At 25.3% G+C, this 18,578-nt stretch overlaps 6 protein-coding genes across 6 annotated transcripts; 1 reads left to right on the top strand and 5 right to left on the bottom strand.

The window, feature by feature from the left end:
- Nucleotides 1-208: 208 nt before the first annotated feature.
- OCT59_001168 (uncharacterized protein) lies at nt 209-2,599 on the bottom strand (the record flags this gene model as incomplete). Its single annotated transcript, XM_066139357.1, has 9 exons — nt 209-564; nt 633-697; nt 1,433-1,694; nt 1,754-1,799; nt 1,861-1,956; nt 2,021-2,134; nt 2,203-2,255; nt 2,319-2,432; nt 2,504-2,599. 9 exons carry the CDS (start codon nt 2,597-2,599, stop codon nt 388-390), a joined length of 1,023 nt encoding a protein of 340 aa, XP_065988767.1. The 3' UTR covers nt 209-387.
- A 67-nt stretch (nt 2,600-2,666) lies between these two features.
- On the bottom strand, nt 2,667-3,793 carry OCT59_001167 (uncharacterized protein; the record flags this gene model as incomplete). The annotated part of the gene is made up of 8 exons (XM_066139355.1): nt 2,667-2,682; nt 2,746-2,780; nt 2,874-2,963; nt 3,039-3,173; nt 3,254-3,304; nt 3,434-3,509; nt 3,698-3,720; nt 3,782-3,793. The coding sequence occupies 8 exons, from the start codon at nt 3,791-3,793 to the stop codon at nt 2,667-2,669; spliced, it is 438 nt and encodes a 145-aa protein (XP_065988766.1).
- Nucleotides 3,794-5,145: 1,352 nt separating this feature from the next.
- OCT59_001166 (uncharacterized protein) lies at nt 5,146-5,739 on the top strand (the record flags this gene model as incomplete). Its single annotated transcript, XM_066139354.1, has 1 exon — nt 5,146-5,739. One exon carries the CDS (start codon nt 5,146-5,148, stop codon nt 5,737-5,739), a length of 594 nt encoding a protein of 197 aa, XP_065988765.1.
- A 6,730-nt stretch (nt 5,740-12,469) lies between these two features.
- Nucleotides 12,470-14,144, bottom strand: OCT59_001165 (uncharacterized protein; the record flags this gene model as incomplete). Its single annotated transcript, XM_066139353.1, has 4 exons — nt 12,470-12,945; nt 13,017-13,217; nt 13,287-13,990; nt 14,124-14,144. 2 exons carry the CDS (start codon nt 14,142-14,144, stop codon nt 13,742-13,744), a joined length of 270 nt encoding a protein of 89 aa, XP_065988764.1. The 3' UTR covers nt 12,470-12,945; nt 13,017-13,217; nt 13,287-13,741.
- Nucleotides 14,145-14,768: 624 nt separating this feature from the next.
- Nucleotides 14,769-16,188, bottom strand: OCT59_001164 (uncharacterized protein). Its single transcript, XM_066139352.1, has one exon. The coding sequence runs from the start codon at nt 16,080-16,082 to the stop codon at nt 14,889-14,891; it is 1,194 nt and encodes a 397-aa protein (XP_065988763.1). The 5' UTR covers nt 16,083-16,188; the 3' UTR covers nt 14,769-14,888.
- Nucleotides 16,189-17,257: 1,069 nt separating this feature from the next.
- OCT59_001163 (uncharacterized protein) lies at nt 17,258-18,049 on the bottom strand (the record flags this gene model as incomplete). The annotated part of the gene is made up of 1 exon (XM_025309333.2): nt 17,258-18,049. The coding sequence occupies one exon, from the start codon at nt 18,047-18,049 to the stop codon at nt 17,258-17,260; it is 792 nt and encodes a 263-aa protein (XP_025177097.2).
- Between the last annotated feature and the right edge of the window lie 529 nt (nt 18,050-18,578).

Genomic DNA, 18,578 nt, shown 5'->3' with positions numbered 1-18,578 from the left:
GGGTTATGTAGAATTACAAATGTTTTTATAAGAAATTACGTACTTGATGTCATTCATACACGACTTACATGTTATTACGCGGGTATAAGCTATAGGTTTTTTTCATGTCATACCAAATAAATAATTTATCAATAAACTCTAACGTCATTTAAAGTCAATTCAACTTTCAAACGTTGAATTTTTTGCCAAAATTTTTAGCATAACAAAAAATATAAGGTGAATTTTATTTCTTTTTTTTCTATATGTACGTATATTAAAAATCATGGTTTTATAATTCTTTGATTTAACCTTACTGATTAATTCACTACAAACTGTGATGGTGCATTTATATTACCATTTCAGTATCATATTTTTTAAGATGATTTTAACATTTTAATTCTATCTTCGCTAATTTGTAGAATCTACAGGAGTATGACAGTATACTTTTTTGACAACTGCGTCGCAATATTGTAGTCTGTCAAGATCCTTATTTATTATGGTTTTGTAAAAAATTTCATCTAATTCTTTTCGTAATCGTTGTTTTATATCGGGATAATGAACTGAACTACTAATCGAATTCGCTATCTGTAATAGAATTTAAAATTAATTTTTAAATATGAATGTATAATTCACACTAATATATGATTACTTACAGTATCGGTTCCTCCAGCAATGGCATCGAGTATACGATCAAAAAATCTCTTTGTCAGTGATCGGTCTTAATATCACCATGTCTCACAATATTAATTTCACGTCGTATATTCGTGGTTAAATACAACGTGACGTCAATGTATATGTGTCACATTCTAATTAAAAAAATCAGGTGTTTTTCATTGCAATCTTGCACAATTCTCCTAAAGTCTTCTTAGTCTTTCTACATTTTGACAACTCTTTTGCAATAAGCGGTTTGGTACACCTTTCACTCTTACTATTACAAGGGCGAATAAAATGTTTATCACAAATACAACAGATAGTATTTTACTTCTCTCTTTCTGTGATTTTGAAAGATGATGCTGAGTCAATAAACTTTATTGATCGATTGGATCGCATGTGTCTTTTGCTTCTATTCTTATTATTCAACCATAAACTTTATATATTCCGATGTGAGCAAAACAAATACTTTTATTAAATTAGATTATTATAAGCTATGTACAATAATACTTATAAACTACAGTAGAAATTATTCCATAAACGCTTTTCAACAAGTCATCATATGTAATAATCATCAAGACATCATACTTCAGACTTTGGTTTTTTCGCTTTTTTTTTGGTTTATTAGGTGTACGGGACTCTTTTGCCTTAATGATTGTTACTTTTCTGGGAAGGAATTTTTCTTTCTCGTCTCTTTCTATAATGCGCTTGAATTGAGAAACTGTGGAACACAACAATTTCTGCATGTCATAAGATAAAGAAAGTGAGTGTAAATTTTAAGTCTGAATTTGGATGGGATTACTTTGCAACATAATGCGTGCAATTTTGGTTGGCTTCCAAATTTCATCATACGAAGTAGGGATATCAAACTTTTCCAATTCAAATGATGCGTAGAATCCGCCTCCTACATATATATAAGGACAGCACGAAGGTAGAACCACGATGATGCGAAACCAGGCATAATTAATACAAGCATTTAAAACTTGTTTTGAAAGTGCTCCTCCACTTTCGATAGCAATTGCTTTGACTAAGCTTCTGTGCATGTCTCTGAGTGTTTTTAAAACCTTAAGAATGACCGAAAAATTCTTGGTATCGTTATTTACTTTAGAGCCTGCACGCTCACATAGAGAGAATCGGCCATATGATATATCTTTTCCAAGATCAGGTCTCTATATGTAGGAATCTGTTAGTAATAAAACAAAAAATATGAAAACTTCATAAAAATTATACCGTAAACAACAAGTCTGGGTGAAACCCTTCAACTTTATCGGGGCATCTGTTGCTTCACTTCGTCGATCTCGAGATGACCTAAAAACCATCTCTCCACTTATATGAAAAATAATCAGTATTATCAATAATGAAAAGTACTTGGGGATATAATAAAACATACAAATGTGTATCTAAAATATCGTCGAAACAAGCGAAAATGTGTCTTTTGATGAACATATCTATGTCATTTTCGGAGTTTTTTCGTTGCGGAATTCCTTTGCCTAACATTTCACACCTGATTGTAAAGAAGTGAAGTATTAGAAGCTGTATGTATCCAAGCTGAAATTTAACAAATAAACTTACGTGTAACGAACCAATTCTAAGATGTATCCCACCTCTTTATCAAGATAGTCATTCTATTCAAGAACGAATGACAGTGTTTTATTATTTGTGAGTTCGTCATCAAACAAATCAGGTACTTCTAAGTTCAATTCTTCGATATTTTGGATTATTTTCCGAAGTTTACAAACTGCCCCATGTATTCCTTCATACTTAACCATTTCACCTATCATACGGATCTGTTCATTATTCAGCTAGAAACGAAATTATGCTAATTAAGATTATCATATAAGATCAAGATGCTTCAATGTCAAAACCACAGTACCTTGGCAAGAGATTGCAAACATCTTTCAGCGACAGGCTCTAACACTGTCCGATCACCAATACTAAGAACATTTGAAAGTATGGCATGGTATGGCATTAAGTTCTGAAAATTCTTCTTCGGATATGAAATCCTGTTCAATTTTCGGATCTGATGCGTCTATGATTCACCACCAGATTGATCTAAATAACGAAATTGATTAGGACCTGCACAAATAAAAGGAAAAGTATTCATTAAGCACTTACTGTTTTGCTAGTTCGAATCTTTCTGAAGGATCTGTCTACGTGGTTATTAATGTTTTGTGTCGATCCATCGCTTTTTTTAACCAGCTTGGCATCGGTGTATCGAATTCCCAGCCTGACAAAGGTTCCACGTCGAGAATTTCAGGATAATCGAAAATTTCAATTCTATCATTTTCATAGGAGTCAACATATTCATCAAAGGAAACGTTAAACGGTTTGGCCTGTATCGTATTACAAAAAAATGATATGAGTCATATCTGTAAAGAGTTCACATAACGTGTGTAAACTATACTTGCTTTTTTCGTATCCGAAATTATAGGTTCGTCTCTGGTTCGTTTTCTCTGGTCTTCTAACAGTTGCTCCCCGACATGTTCATTCTCGTTTGAATACATCGTATATGTTTTTTCGCGACGACTATTTGAAATCTGCATCTGTCATGTGTTGATGCATGGTATATTTAAATATCAATAGAATTGATCAAAGTAAAAGCACAAAGAATTCTGTAGCTTACTTTAAATCTTTCTTCGAAGATACGAGACCAATCGGGCTCATCTACAACTACCTAACATTTCAAATAAAAAAATAATTACTCTATGCTTTCTAATGAATAGCTTATCGAGTCGGCTTGCAAGATTCGCAATAATGTGGAATGAGGACGACACCAATACTCGCAGTCAGGGCGAAACTTAACTGAAGCTTCGACATTATCACTAGGGAGAGAGACGACACCTCTACTCGCAATCAGGGCGAAACTTAACGCGAGTTCCCTAAAAAACGAAAAAGAGGGTTTAAGATAGAATACTTGCCTTAATTTTCAATATTTCCGCAGCCGTGACAAAACGCTTATTCCACGTGCCATTCAGATTCTCATTTGTTTTTGGACTTGATCTAGCTATGAAATCAATGTTCAAGCTAACAAATTCCGATAAATTGGTACGTGGTTGTTTTATGATACCCGTTGGAAGTACGACTTAAGGACTAAAGTTACACTAGTGAGTATATATAGGGAGTCGCGTCTTTTCGCTTCAGAAGTACTTACCATCAAAACCATATGGATAGCTGGTCGCCATTGTTGTCATTCGTTCGTTCTTTTGATTTTTTGGGTAAGAACGCAAATACCGATAGATTAATAAATCCACACATGTGCACACTTTACTCAAGTATTACGTTACACAAATTATTTTACGAAATAAAGCACACGTCTATCAGTTAATTTTTCGAAGTGAAATATGCTAGAAATGTATGATGCTATCAAAGAGGGAGGGAGTACGCGGATCCTTGGCCATTTAATGCGAGTCCCAGCATCAAGTTATTTCTTTGCTCTACATATAATTTCTACAGTTAATTTGTTTCTATCTATATCGCTAATTACGAGACTTTCACATCTATAAACACCAGATTTCCGAAATAAATTATCCCACCCATATCTACAAATTTTCCCACCCGCACAGACTATATAATTTAATATTCCCCGTAAGAGAACTTCACCGAGATTAAGTGATTTCGAATCTACAGCACAAAATCGGGGATTAGCAATTGAGATAAAAATAAGCAATGTAGTATACACTTACCATTACTATAGTTACTATAGTGTTAAAAATTCTAATAATTAAACACCTTTTTCATTTTAATTACTCTTTTAATTATTGCATGTCTAACTTTAATGTATTTGAGCTAAAATAGCAATTAACACTGTAAAAATAGTTTAACAAAATGAGATGATATCGGTCTTTCTTGAAGACACATAATACTAACAATAAAACTATTGTATTTAATATAATTTTCAATAGATAATTTAACCGTTAAATTGACCGATTTAACCATTTTGACTACATCATTATCTACCATCCATCTACATAGTACATAACAATACCTATAAAATTTTAAGTTCATCATGACTTTCCTTCAGTTACTGCGCGTTAATTTAACGAACATACATTGTGTAAATAACAAAAAAAAAGAAAAAAAGAAAAAAAAGAAAAAAAATTTTCAGTACATCTGTTTCTCTTCATAAGAAATGCATACTTGTATCAACATCATTGCGGTTTCCCCTAAGATTTATATGCAAATTACCCTTTTCAGCAATAAATAAAATAACAAAAAGGAAAAGAAAATAGCATCGTACTTTAAATGCAAAAAAAACAAAAAAATAACGGAGAAATTGAGGTTAAAATTTTCTAATTTAATCAGCATGGAGGCACAAAATATTATTTGAATAAAAGAGGTATTTTACGTACAATTTTTAATGATATCATACAAAATAAAAGATTTTAAGTTTAACTATTCTTGTTTTGCGATACAAAATCTTTTATTTATGTTAATTAACAGCTAATTAACGGTTAAATTTACCACCCATATTAAATAAAATATGCATTATTTCTGACATATTTTCAAACTAATAAAATGAAAAAAGGCAAAAGAAAACCTTGCTGGAATCATTTTTTTGTGAGTAAAGACGACCCGCATCCTCAAAATCCCCATGTAACATGTAAATATTGTTCCAAAGAATTTAAACGAGGCATTCCTGAACGAATGCAAGCTCATCTAGACAATTGTGATGAGGCACCGGAAAACGCAAAGGCACAGTTCAATAATGATAGTATGAGCGAAACCGAACAAAATTCTCTCGAGATTTTACTAGTTAAAGCATTATCTTCGGCTAAAGTCGATTCATCTTTCGTCGAAAATCCAAGTGTTATTAAATTATTTCAACAACTAAGGCCATCCTTCAAATTACCAAATAGGAAAAAATTTAATCAATTAGAATTAATAATAGGGTATCAACAAGAAACTGATACCTACTCTAACACACAAACAAAACCTAATCCAAATTACCAATCCCATACTCAACAAATTGATTTTCAACAAGAAGCCGAATCCAACCAATTCCATACTCAACAAATTGATTATTCGATTCACCAGCAACAAGCCGAATCCAATTTGATTTACCAAGTTCATACCGAATTACCAAACTTGGCGTATCATTTTAAATTTTAGGTCTTGCTTTTTATTTGAATTTTTCAAATCGTTTGTCGTTTATCGTTTATCGTTTATTTTATATACCGTTGTTAAATTTCTCGAATCGAAAGTTTTTATCAAATGACTTCGAATTTCATTCAAATAAGTGTAATTTCGATAAATTTTTTGTTTGCAAAGATTATTTTCCCATCCCTATGCCATTATTTTACGATTAAAATAAAATAAAATTTTTTATTTTGTAAGGATATTTGAAAAAACGAAGAATATTCGTTATCAAATAAAAGTTGTTTAATTTAAGATGTGAAGTAAATTTAATCATTCAGATGTTTTCCGGAATTTTCTTTTTGACATTTTCCGAGCTTGGGGAACTGTACGTGAAGTTGTAGGATAAGTAGAATTGATTATGAAAAGGGTTATTAGCGTTAGGATAATTTTGATTGTGATTTATTTCATTGTTCAGTTTGAAAGCGCGGTTGAACTCCGATAAAATGCACACGTATTAAATTGTGATTATGTCGATAATTTAGTTAGCAATTTATTTTCATTATGTATGACGTAATATTTGTATTTTAGAATTGTTCGACAGAATCCAATCGGGTTTTTGATTGGCGTTAAAGCAGAATTGTCGCTCGGTTTTAAAATAATTCAATCCTGAATTGGTAGGTTAATAGCAAGTAAAATCCATCCAGCTGATCTACTCAATCCCAATCTAATTATGACATATTTAAAAAATTTTTCTCTTTTTTAAACATAACATTAGTACCGCAAAACATAGTACCAATTTTTGATAGCCTGAAGATTAAATATTATAGACCAGGCCCTATAAAAATGAAATGTGTTAAATTTGTGTTCATGTGTAAAAAACGTCCAAAAAAGCATCAATTTGTCCAATTTATGTCTTATTACAAAAAAACAAAAATTAAACAAAATGGTGCTTTTTTAGACATTTATTACACATGAGCACAAATATTAAACAAATTTAACTCATTTCGTTTTTATAGGGAGGTGATACAGTATTTATGTAATCAACTGCTGACTGCTGTGCTAATCATGTGATTGCTGCAGTGATTATATAACATTATAATTTATAAGCTCTAAAAGAATGATATTACCATAAAGTTTCAACTCTTTTTTTTGTATATAAATGTCAGGAGTTAAAGCCTTCATTTGAAAGACATGCTATAGTTGCACTAAACTTATTATAAAATTGCTATAATTCTATTAAGAAGTACTTTTAAAAGTGTGAACTTTACAGTAAGAATTAGTATTCTATAAACAGAATAAATTAAAATTATATTTTATAAAAGAATTATGTAAAAAGGATAATTTTTAATGGTAAAATTAGTCAAAAAATATCAAGTAATTATTTCTAAATATTTATAGATTTAAATCTTTTATATAGAATAATTTTTAATATAAAAATAATATGAATAATATAATAAAATAATTGATAAAATAAGTTACATAATAAAGTTATAAATACTCTTGATTTTAATCAAAAATCTATAGCTTTTAAAATAAAGAATTAATTATTAAAATTTTAAACTTAAAATTTAATTCTATATAAATTTAGTAACTAATTATTAAAATTATATATTAGGAGATATAATAGATTTATTAGAATTCTAAATATATTTAGTTTAACTTACAAATAACATAAATAACATATGCATTTTTTTACAATAACTCAGTCAATATTAATGCTAAAAATGCGATTTTACTATTATTAGATTTCTCTTATTAAGATGAATCCAATAATATAAATTTTATTAAAATCCAACTAGTAGATCTCTTAAAAACAGGGATATATAAAATAATAAATTTTGAAGTACTCCTATAATACACAATTTTAGCTGAAATTAATATATAAACTTTATATAAACTTTAATATAAATTATATTAAAAATGTTTGGAATAATGGAATTCTAGTTTATTTTTTTAAATTTATTTTAATAAAAATATAGGAAAATTATTATAATTTAGAAATTTTAATTTAAAGATCAAAAAACTTATTAATAAAAAAAATATAAATATATTAAATTAAGGAAATAAAATTTGTGCGCACCCGCGCATGTGCGCACCCCTCCATTTTTGGTAATTTTTATATAGTAAATTTGTCAATCATCAATTATCACGTGACTTTAGTAAAATCCTGATTTTTTTAAATATTCATACTGCACTCTTACGCACATATTATAGAGCCTTAAAATTTTATTTACTATGCGTATTTTTGCCCATTTTACAACTTTACTTAATGAGCCATGAAGGGTTTAGAATGTCATTTTTGACTTTTATATATAATATATCCATAGGGGTGCGCACATACGCAGGTGCGCACAAATTTTAAACCCTTAAATTAAAATCTCAAATATTTAATATATAAGTTATAATAGATTTTTATCTAAAATTACTTTTTTTTACTAAATTTAAAAAATTATTTTTTGCAAACTAATATCTTAATATTTGGTAGTTTAATATTAATAAACTTTGATTTTTTAATATAATTATATTAAAAAATCTCTAATAACTTGAATTAAATTATAACTATTACTGTTATAATTTATATTACACATATAATTTATTAATAAATCATTTGACAATATACTTAAGATACTCAAATAGTATGATAAGTAATTTATAAATTAGTAATATTAGAATAGTTATGTATTTTTTTACTTTTTGCATTTTATAATACTTAAAATTATTTTAATAAATTCATAAATATGCTACAATTAAAAAAAATAAACTTTTTTTGCCAAAAATTTTGGTTTTATTACCAATTAATTTCAGTTTTATTATTAACTAAACTAATTAGTAATAATTTTTAATTTTAATTTTAATTATATAAAATTATAGTTTTATTATAAAATATATAAATTGTAATATATATATAATAGTTTTATAAATTCTTTTTATATATAATTAAAAATCTATAAAAAATTCATAAAAATATTATAAAATATTAAATTTTAGCATTTTATTTTTTAATTTAGATGTTTAAATTATTTTAATTTTATCAAATAACTAAATATTTCAGTTTTATCTACACAGTGAAATTCGATAAATCAGATCTTCGATAAACCGGATTTGCGCCTAAACCGGACTTTTTTGCTAGAACCAAATCACGTATATTAAAATAGGTTCGATATACCGGAGTTTACTAGTAAAAGCTCGATATTCGCTATAACAGATCAATTTTCTAACCAGCTATAGTAAAAATGATTCGATAAACCAGATAACGTGACTGGGAACCAATAAAATTTAAGTGACGTGATGCGGTAAATCCCAAATTTGGCTGGAATTATAAAAATCTTAATTCTGGCTGAAGTTATGTATTACTTTTAAAATATTTTATATTCATTTTCATGACCTCTATGACTTAAAACTAGATGAAAAAATCAAATTATAGTGTATATTAGTTTTATTAGCATGAAAATTTTTTAAAAATTCAATATAATAGATTTTCAATATATCGAAATTTTTTCGCTAAACCGGATATCCCGATAAACCGGATATTTTTAGTGGAACCGATAGATCCGGTTTATCGAATTTCACTGTGTATTATTATTAATAATAATGTTATATTTATTTTTATTTCAAACAAATTAATGTAAGATTTATTTAGTAATATATCAAGTAGTTACAAATGAAAGTTAATCTATTTGAAATAATTACTAAATCAGTATATTTTTTTAAAATTAATTTTTATAACATCTATAGTAAAAGAATTTAACATTTAAATTGGTATTTTATCTTACTATTATATTTAAATATTTTTTATTTATCAAATTATTTTATCTTTATTTATCTAACTTTTTGAATTGGTATAAATAATTACTTTATTATTATAAGTTTAAAAATAATTACTAGGGGTAATTTTATTCTATTAGACATATAAGCTAAAAATAGTAAATAATAAATATTATGTTCAGTTGATAAAATTAAAATAGTTTTAATACCATATTAATTAACAAAATAAATGCAAGTAATTTTCATCTATATTTGCAATTAAAAATAATAAATATTAATATTTTTTTCTATAAAAAAGTATATATATCAAATATAATAAAAAATTATTTATTATTTAATATAATTTCTGGAACTACTAAATAACTGTTATTTTTTTTTTATTATAATCAAATTATAATTCATTAACCTATTTTTAAGAAAATTTTTCTTCTTTTATATTTAAATATATTATTTTATATACTGGTTTTTTAGTTAAAGAATATACTTTTACTTGAATTATATAATAAAAAACTGTTTTAATTAATTTTAAGACTTTTTAAATTATTTTATAAATTTAGTTTTAAGCTGTAAACATTTTGGCTTTATATCTATAATAAGTTTTAAGTATAAAGAGCTATTTTTATAAACTGTTTTTTATTTAACTATTCACAAAGTTGTTTTAACTTAATTTTAAATTTATTTACTATTAATCATTTATTATAACTTTGTTTTAAAAATTTTTATAAATTATAATTCTAAAATGTAATTTATAAATATCTTTAAATATAAACTTACAATTATTTATTAATACCTTGAAAATTTAAAGGTATAGTAAAAAAATAGCAATTTATAAAAAAAAAATTACTATAAATTCTTAAAAATGTTAATTTTTTAAGTTAATATATTTATAATAAAATTATAAAAGTCTTCCTTAAAAATTAATATAATTATTATTAAAAATAATATTTAGTTCTATAAAAATAAAACGTATTATTTTTATTTTATATAATGTAAAAAATATCTAAAAAAAGCACCATTTTATCTAATTTATATTTTATTATAAAAAAACAAAAATTAAATAAATAATGCTTTTTTAGATATTTATTATATATAAAATAAGTTTAATACATTTATTTTTATAAAATAAAAAAAATTTGCTTTAATAAAAAAATACATCATGTAATTTTTTTTATAGTAAAATAAGATATTTTATAATATAAATTTGGCTAGAATTAAGAAAATTCTGGCTAGAATTATAATTTAAAGATTGTTAATTTATAATTTTAGCTAATTTTTAAACTTTAAATATATATTATAATATAATAAATTAATAATATTATAGTATAAAAAAATTTTCTATTTATTTTGTAATATTTTTATTATAAACTGTTATTATTATTTTTTTAAAAAAAATATTATTATTAATATTTTATTTTGTTAATTTTTTTTTTAATAAAATATTATATTAATATTTTATTAGTTTAAAGTATAAATTAATAATTTATATATAGTATATTTTTAATTATTTAAAAATTAATATTAAAAAACTTATAAAAAATTATTAAATTTATTATACTGATTTTTTGAAATTTTATGTTTTTATTTATTCTTAATTGTCAATTATTAATAAGTAGCAGGCAAGAATTCTAGAACAATAAATTTTAAAATAAAATATTTTAATTAATATTATATTTATAAAAATGAAATAAATCAAAAAATCCATCAAATATTTGCTAGTTGAGTAGAATATTTTAGGAGTTTATATTTATAAATATATAATTATCATAAATAAAATATTGATCTCTATAAGAATAAATAAAAAAATAAATAAATAAATATAATAAATATCAAAATGTTTATTTTAATAAAATAAATTTAATAAGTTCAAAATCATTAAAATCCAATTACTGATTCTTGAAATAGCAAAATTTAAAGTTAAAAAATTAATATAATTTTATCGAATTTATTATAAGATTTATATAAAATTAAATCTGAGTTTTTTTTTAATATTATTCTATTATTATACAAATTACTTATAAAATTAATTGCCAATTTTTTTAGTATTAATTGACTAATATTAAACTGAATTTTATCCAATAATTAGTAATTTAAAAATTTTATTAAAATGGATTATTCTTAATAAAAAAATACTTAATATATTATTATTATAAATTCATTAATTTAATATTAAAAAAAATTAATAAAAAATTTAGAAGTAAAATATTAATAAAAGAAATTTATAAAAATTACATAAATATCTTTTATATTTTTTTTATAATATAATATATAACTTTATTATATAATTGAATGTACAAATTAACTTTGATTTTATTATTATTATAGTTTTAACATAATGATTAATACTTTCTATTAAATAATTATTACTAATATACTGTTTAATTAAAATAAATTACTAATAAACTTTTTAATTTATTATTTAAAATTATAGGCAATTATGGAAAATAATACTTAATCTTAAAATTTTTATAATATATATATTATAATTATCTATATAATATGGTATATCTGTTGTGCCTCAGATCGATTCTTGCCTCAGATTGAAGCTCACGCATCTCAGTTTGAGATTGTCATCTGACGCACCTCAATTGCTAATAAAAATGAGCTATAATTAAACATCAAAATTTCCAATTTTAATGTATTTTTAAGTACTAAGTAAACTTATTTATCATTATTTTAAGTATATAATCCTAAAATTTCAGATTAATTAGAATCATGCTCATTAAATCTTTTCATTTGAAAAATGACTTAAAATTTAATGATTTTTCAGATAAAGTACAAGTATAAACTTCAATATGAATCAGATTTACATAAAGATTTCAGGAAACATGTAACTCATTATGGCGCACAAGTTTGTTTATGTTACAAAAAGTGGTTTAATTAATGAGAAAAAAAGTTTACTTATAACAGACTTTATTGAATGATTCAAATGAGGTGCGTGAGCTTCAATCTGAGGCATGAATCGATCTGAGGCACAACATATCTAATAAACTTTTTTTATATAGACAAAAATATTGATTTTTTATTTAAATATTCTTTTTTTATTTAAACAAATATTTTCATTTAAATATACTGTACATTGTCATTGTCATTTGATTTAATACACCAAAAAACAATATTACTACTATTACTACTTGTTTTATATGTTTTTGCCATCCATTTTTACTACACCTGATCTTTTGCAATTACTTTATATAATATTAACAGTAATTTTTTTAAAAAAAATGCATCTTTGAATTAGTATATGTATTATTGCACTTATATTTTAAATCTAAATGATTAAAAAACTCACTAATTAAAGGTAATTTGCTTGAATTTTTAATGGTAATTCCATATCAGATTTTAATAAAATTGATTCGGTAATTGAATAATAATAAGAGTAAATGTAGTAGGTATTACCAAATTATTTTTATGATAAATACACTTGATTTCACGTCAAATATTGGATAGAATAGTATCATAGGTTGGTCCTTTATTCTATTTTAATAAAATTAATAGCGAGTGAGTATTATTTTTATGAATTCACAAAAAAAAAAAAATTTACATACAATATCATCAATATCATAAGCCCATAGTTGTAATCTAGAAGAGTAAAGGTAAAAATGCCAACCATCTTAAATGAAACATGGAGTAAAAATATAAATCACATTTAATACATTTCGACCAAATTAACAATACCCCAGATCACGTTTTCTCCTCTTTTCTTTTCTTATTGAAGGAGATTTCTTTTTCGTAATTCAAAAGTTGATCTAATAATATTATTAAAATGTTAAAAAAATCAATAACCCATTAAACATTTTTGCATAAAAGAACTTTACCTTTTTATGTTTCCTATTTTTTTCCATTACATCACAGTTACTATAACTGACATTCTTTTACCACTTTTTGATATTCATTAATAAATTCTTGAAAATCTTATTATCTTCAAGTGTATTTGATGGTCCACATGCATTTACAGCTTTATATGACACGGTATGATTACGTTTTGATTTAGCTTCTTTCTAATAGTTTTTGGTTGCTAAATTTATTTTTTCCGTAACATTCTTATAGTTAACAAGTTGAATAGCCAGAATTTTTGCTATAGGCGTTTTTATATTGTTATTTTTAACAACTAATTGTATATTTATTTCATCAATAATATTGACTTCATTATAATCTTTCAGGAACAAGAAGAGGATATCAGGGAAAATGATTCTATGGATATTGACATAGCTCGTCTGGAGAATACTAAAGATCTTTTAGCACTGGGTGGGAAGGTCAATGGGATAATGATTCAGTGTTTAGCTGACACTTGTGCTAACGCTGTCATCATTGTTATCATCATTTTCATCATCATAATCTCTATCATTATCATCTCATAATTTTCATCATCAACAACATCATCAACATCATCATAGTTATCTTTATTATTATCATCATCTTTATCATCATCTTTATCATCATCTTTATCATCATCTTTATCATCATCTTTATCATTATCTTTATCATCATCTTCTTTCCTATTACTATAATTCTCTCTTTTCTTTTGTTATAAATTATCCAAACAATGAAGACAATTACTTCGTTATGTGAGCATTTTTGGATTTCTTTGATTACTATCTTTTAATTGTTGAAGTTTGCTATTACAAGTGCATGTAGAATAGAAAAAAAATTACTATTGTACCCAAATTTGGCATTGATATATAAGAGAATTGATATTGATTTAGAGTGAAGGCAAGCTGATATATTTGTTATCCGTGCAGAGGTTTTGACTCGTTTTGGTACTTGCGTGGAATTTCCTGTGGAAGTTGAAATAATGTAAACCACGTATAATAAGTACCGGGAAGGTATTCACAGGTAGATTTTTCCGCCATTTAAATAACTTTAAAGCGCGAAATGCTACTTCAACTTCTTTTTCGTGTAAGCAAGCAAGTGATCATAAAAATATTGACTAATCGGTTTTTATTATAAAAGATCGACATCACCTGATCACAGGCGGCAATAAAAGAAATGTATATGTAAAAAAAAATGTTGATTTAAAACAATTAGTTTATCGATCGTATGCTGAGACAATAGGTACTATATAGCACCTCCCTCCCCACCTTAATACACTTAATACACTCAGATTAATTCTGGTAGATACTATACGATATTATGTCGAAATCCTCTGAGTATAGGCTTTGATGCATCTCGACCATAGGTCGACTAGGTCGTCGCGATTTGACCATCGCAGTAGAAAATTATCGTAATTTTTTATCGCAATTTCTATGAGCCTTCAGCTCAAATTCGTTTTTATTACAATATTAAAGTAGAAAATAAAATTATTATGAAAAATATAGTATTTAAATTTATAAAGTCTATTAAATTTTACAAATATTACATATTAATTAAAATAATAAATTAAATAAGCGAACAAATTTTTTTCTTTACATAATAAATCATCAATTCTTTTTCCATTCTATATAACCATTTTCAACTAGTTCTTTATATAATTCAATTGCTTTAATTTTATTTTTTTCGATTCCTATTCCATTATAATAACATTCTCCAAGTTTAAATTTTGAACCGATATCACCTTTTTCAGCTGCTGTTTTATATAATCCAAATGCTTTGATGTTACTTTTTTCAGTTCCTATCCCATATTGATAACAATTTCCAAGCATATATATTGAATCAATATCACATTTTTCAGCCGCTTCTTTATATAATTCAAATGCTTTAACTTCATTTTTTTCAGTACCTATTCCATATTGATAACAATATCCAAGTTGATGTATTGATTTAACATAACCTTTTTTAGCAGCTTCTTCATAAATTTTGAATGCTTTAAATTCATCTTTTTTAATTCCTATTTCATGTTGATAACAATAAGCAAGATCATGAATTGAATTAAGATGATCCATTTCAGCGGCTTTTTTATATAATTCGAATGCTTTAACTTCATCTTTTTTAGTTCCTACACCATGTTGATAACAATTTCCAAGTTGATGTATTGATTTAATATAACCTTTTTCAGCTGCATCTTTATATAATTCAAATGCTTTAGATTTATTTTTTTCGATTCCTATTCCATTATAATAACATTCTCCAAGATTATATATTGAATCTACATGACCTTTATCAGCTGCTTTTTTATATAATTCAAATGCCTTAATTTCATTTTTTTCAGTACCTATTCCATATCGACAACAATATGCAAGATGGTGTATATCACTTGACTTTAATTGATCATTATCATTTGTTTGTATTATATTTATTACTTCTCTATTTGGCAACTTGAATGATGGTCGAAGACGTTGAAAAAATTGAATAACAAGTGGATTATCAACAAAAGAAGAAGAAACTTCAGCTGAATATAATGCTTTAGATAATAAAATTTCAAGAGATTTTTGTTCTTCTTCACTTATATGGTCACGAAAGTCGTCAATTATTGATGAAGTATTCTGTTGACTAAATTTTGATTTTGCGTTATTAGGTGCTCTTGGACATTTCTTGTCGAGGTGAGCTTGCATTCTTTCCGGAACAGCTCGTTGAAAATCTTTCGAACAATATTTACAATGTACGTGGGGATGTGGATCATTCCCACTGTTTACACTATTAAAATGTTCCCAAACAGGTCCCTTTCTTCTTACCATTTTAACTATTTTGTTTTTTTTTTAAGAATCAATTTATCAGAAAAATATGTAAATTAGGAGGAAATGTAAAAAAAAAAATATGATTTTTAATAATTTTTAATTTTTTGTTGAGAATCGGGAGGAGCAACAGGTGATTATATATACTCAAAATTAGTATTAAAAAATAAATTGGCTGTTAGTATGATTATAAATTTAGAAAAAACCGGAAAAAAAGTTTAACCAGGTTAATTGACCCGAGGCGCGGTTATAGGATTATCATGGGTCAATATAAAGCCGTAAATCGGAAAATTTGATTCCGATTATTTTAACCGATGGGATGATGATTAATTGGATGATTAATTGGATGATTAATCACTTGTTAACTACCGGAAAATGTCGAATCGTATAAAGAATTTAATATGGTTAAGATTTTAGTTTTTCAATGCCAAAAAATTTTATGAATTAAAATAAATTGAGAGATTTTTTCACATATAAAAAGCTGTAAAGAAGAATCTTATTAATATTAATTATATTTCAATCATCGTAAATTTGTTATCTGTATTTATTTCAATTCTCTTCAAATGCTTTTTATGCTCCCATTCCATATAATTTATTTTTTTCAGCTGCTTCCACTTAAAATTCCAATTCCAAATGTACATGATTTGCATAACGGTAAACGTTATAACCGACGTATTTGATTCAATATGAACTTTTTTAGCTATACTATTCAAATACTTTGATTTGCAATATGATGAACCATTTTTAAATATGTACAGTATATATATATAATTCTATTACTTTTACTTCATATCTCAAAACCGGTAAATTGATTTAGCATATCGAATAATTTACGGCTCATGGGAATTTTCCTGCATAATTCCGTTTTTCCCCTCCTTTCTTATTATGTTTAGATGAAATAGTAATACAAGCTGAGATTTACTAGTAAAAAAAAGGAAATTTAATGTATTGAAAAGCCGATACATTATCTCATGCTAACCATAAAAAAAACAAATTTCAAATTTTTAGTAATTAAAAGGTAAACCGTTTGTGTGATTTAAAAATAACAATCAATTGTTTATTTATTTTTGAGAGCTAATCTAGTACTATATTAACTTATTTCTACTTATTCTAATTTTACTCTATTTCTTTTTCTAGTTTAGTCTTCTAATATTACGCTATGTTGTGATACATGATCATTAATTATCGATTAACATCCAACCTTTATCATATAATTCAAATGCTTTTTTTTCGTCTTTTTCAGTTCCTATTCCATGTTCATAACAATATCCAAGGTTATCTATTGCATCAGTATTGTTTTTATCAGATGCTTCTTTAAAATGTTCAAATGCCTTAACTTCATTTTTTTCAGTACCTATTCCATAATAATAACACCATCCAAGCTTGTTTATCGATTTGGTGTAACCTTTTTCGGCAGCTTCTTTATATAATTCAAATGCTTTAATTTCATTTTTTTCGGTTCCTTTTCCATGTTGATAACAACATCCAAGTTCATATTTTGAAGCGATATGACCTTTTTCAGCTGCTTTTTTATATAATTCAACACTTTTTTCACTTGAAGATCCTGAATGATAACCATTATCATCTGTTTGTACGGTTATTATTTCTTTACTTGGTAACTTGAATGATGGTCGAAGACGTTGAAAAAATTGAATAACAAGTGGATTTTCAACGAAAGAAGAAGGAACTTCAGCTGATGATAATGCTTTTGCTAATAAAATTTCAAGATATTTTTGTTCTTCTTCATTAATATGATCACTGGATGTTGATTTAATATTTTGTTGTAAAGCTTGTGATTTTGCGTTATTAGGTGCTTTTGGACATTTTTTATCAAGATGAGCTTGCATTCTTTCAGGAATACCTCGTTGATAATTCTTGGAACAATATTTACATTGTACATGAGGATGTGAATTGTTATTTCTACTTTCACAATTAAAATGTTCCCAAACTGGTCCTTTTTCTCTTGCCATCTTTAGTTTTTTTTTTGCAAAATAGTATAAAGAATGATTTAAATAATTCATAAAGGGATGTAAAATTTTTTCGAGTTATTTTTAAATAAAATTTGATTAATAATAAAAAAAAAATTTGAGTATCTGTCAGTTGATTATTGTAATTTTTGGTAGTTCCGAAATAATTGACTTTAATAGGATAATTTTTTTTAGGATGTTAGTTAGAATCATGTGGTCAGGTGGTTTGTTGATCTTTAATTAGTCTTATATAAGGGATAGAAATAAGTTAATTGACGTTCAGTTAATTTGGTTAGAATGGTTAATTAACCGTTATTTTTTAATATATCATTATTTGGTTTTATTGAAAAACTAAAAAAAAATAATAACATTTGAAACATTTGAAACATATGATTTTAAAATGTGATCATATGAACCGTGAAGATCATCACCTCATAGCCGACTTAAACCGAGGGTTATTCATTTTGTATCAACGGATGAACGGATGAGAGGTGTTGCTATTTATAACTGATCTACAGCCTACATGAAACTT

The sequence above is a fragment of the Rhizophagus irregularis genome, chromosome 1 (genome assembly GCF_026210795.1).
Source record: "Rhizophagus irregularis chromosome 1, complete sequence".
In the NCBI taxonomy this organism is placed as follows: domain Eukaryota; kingdom Fungi; phylum Glomeromycota; class Glomeromycetes; order Glomerales; family Glomeraceae; genus Rhizophagus; species Rhizophagus irregularis.
This window is presented reverse-complemented; position numbering and strand designations above follow the sequence as displayed.

Excerpts from the sequence above, each read along its gene's own strand:
- OCT59_001164 (XM_066139352.1), bottom strand. The coding sequence starts at position 16,082 with ATGGTAAGAAGAAAGGGACCTGTTTGGGAACATTTTAATAGTGTAAAC.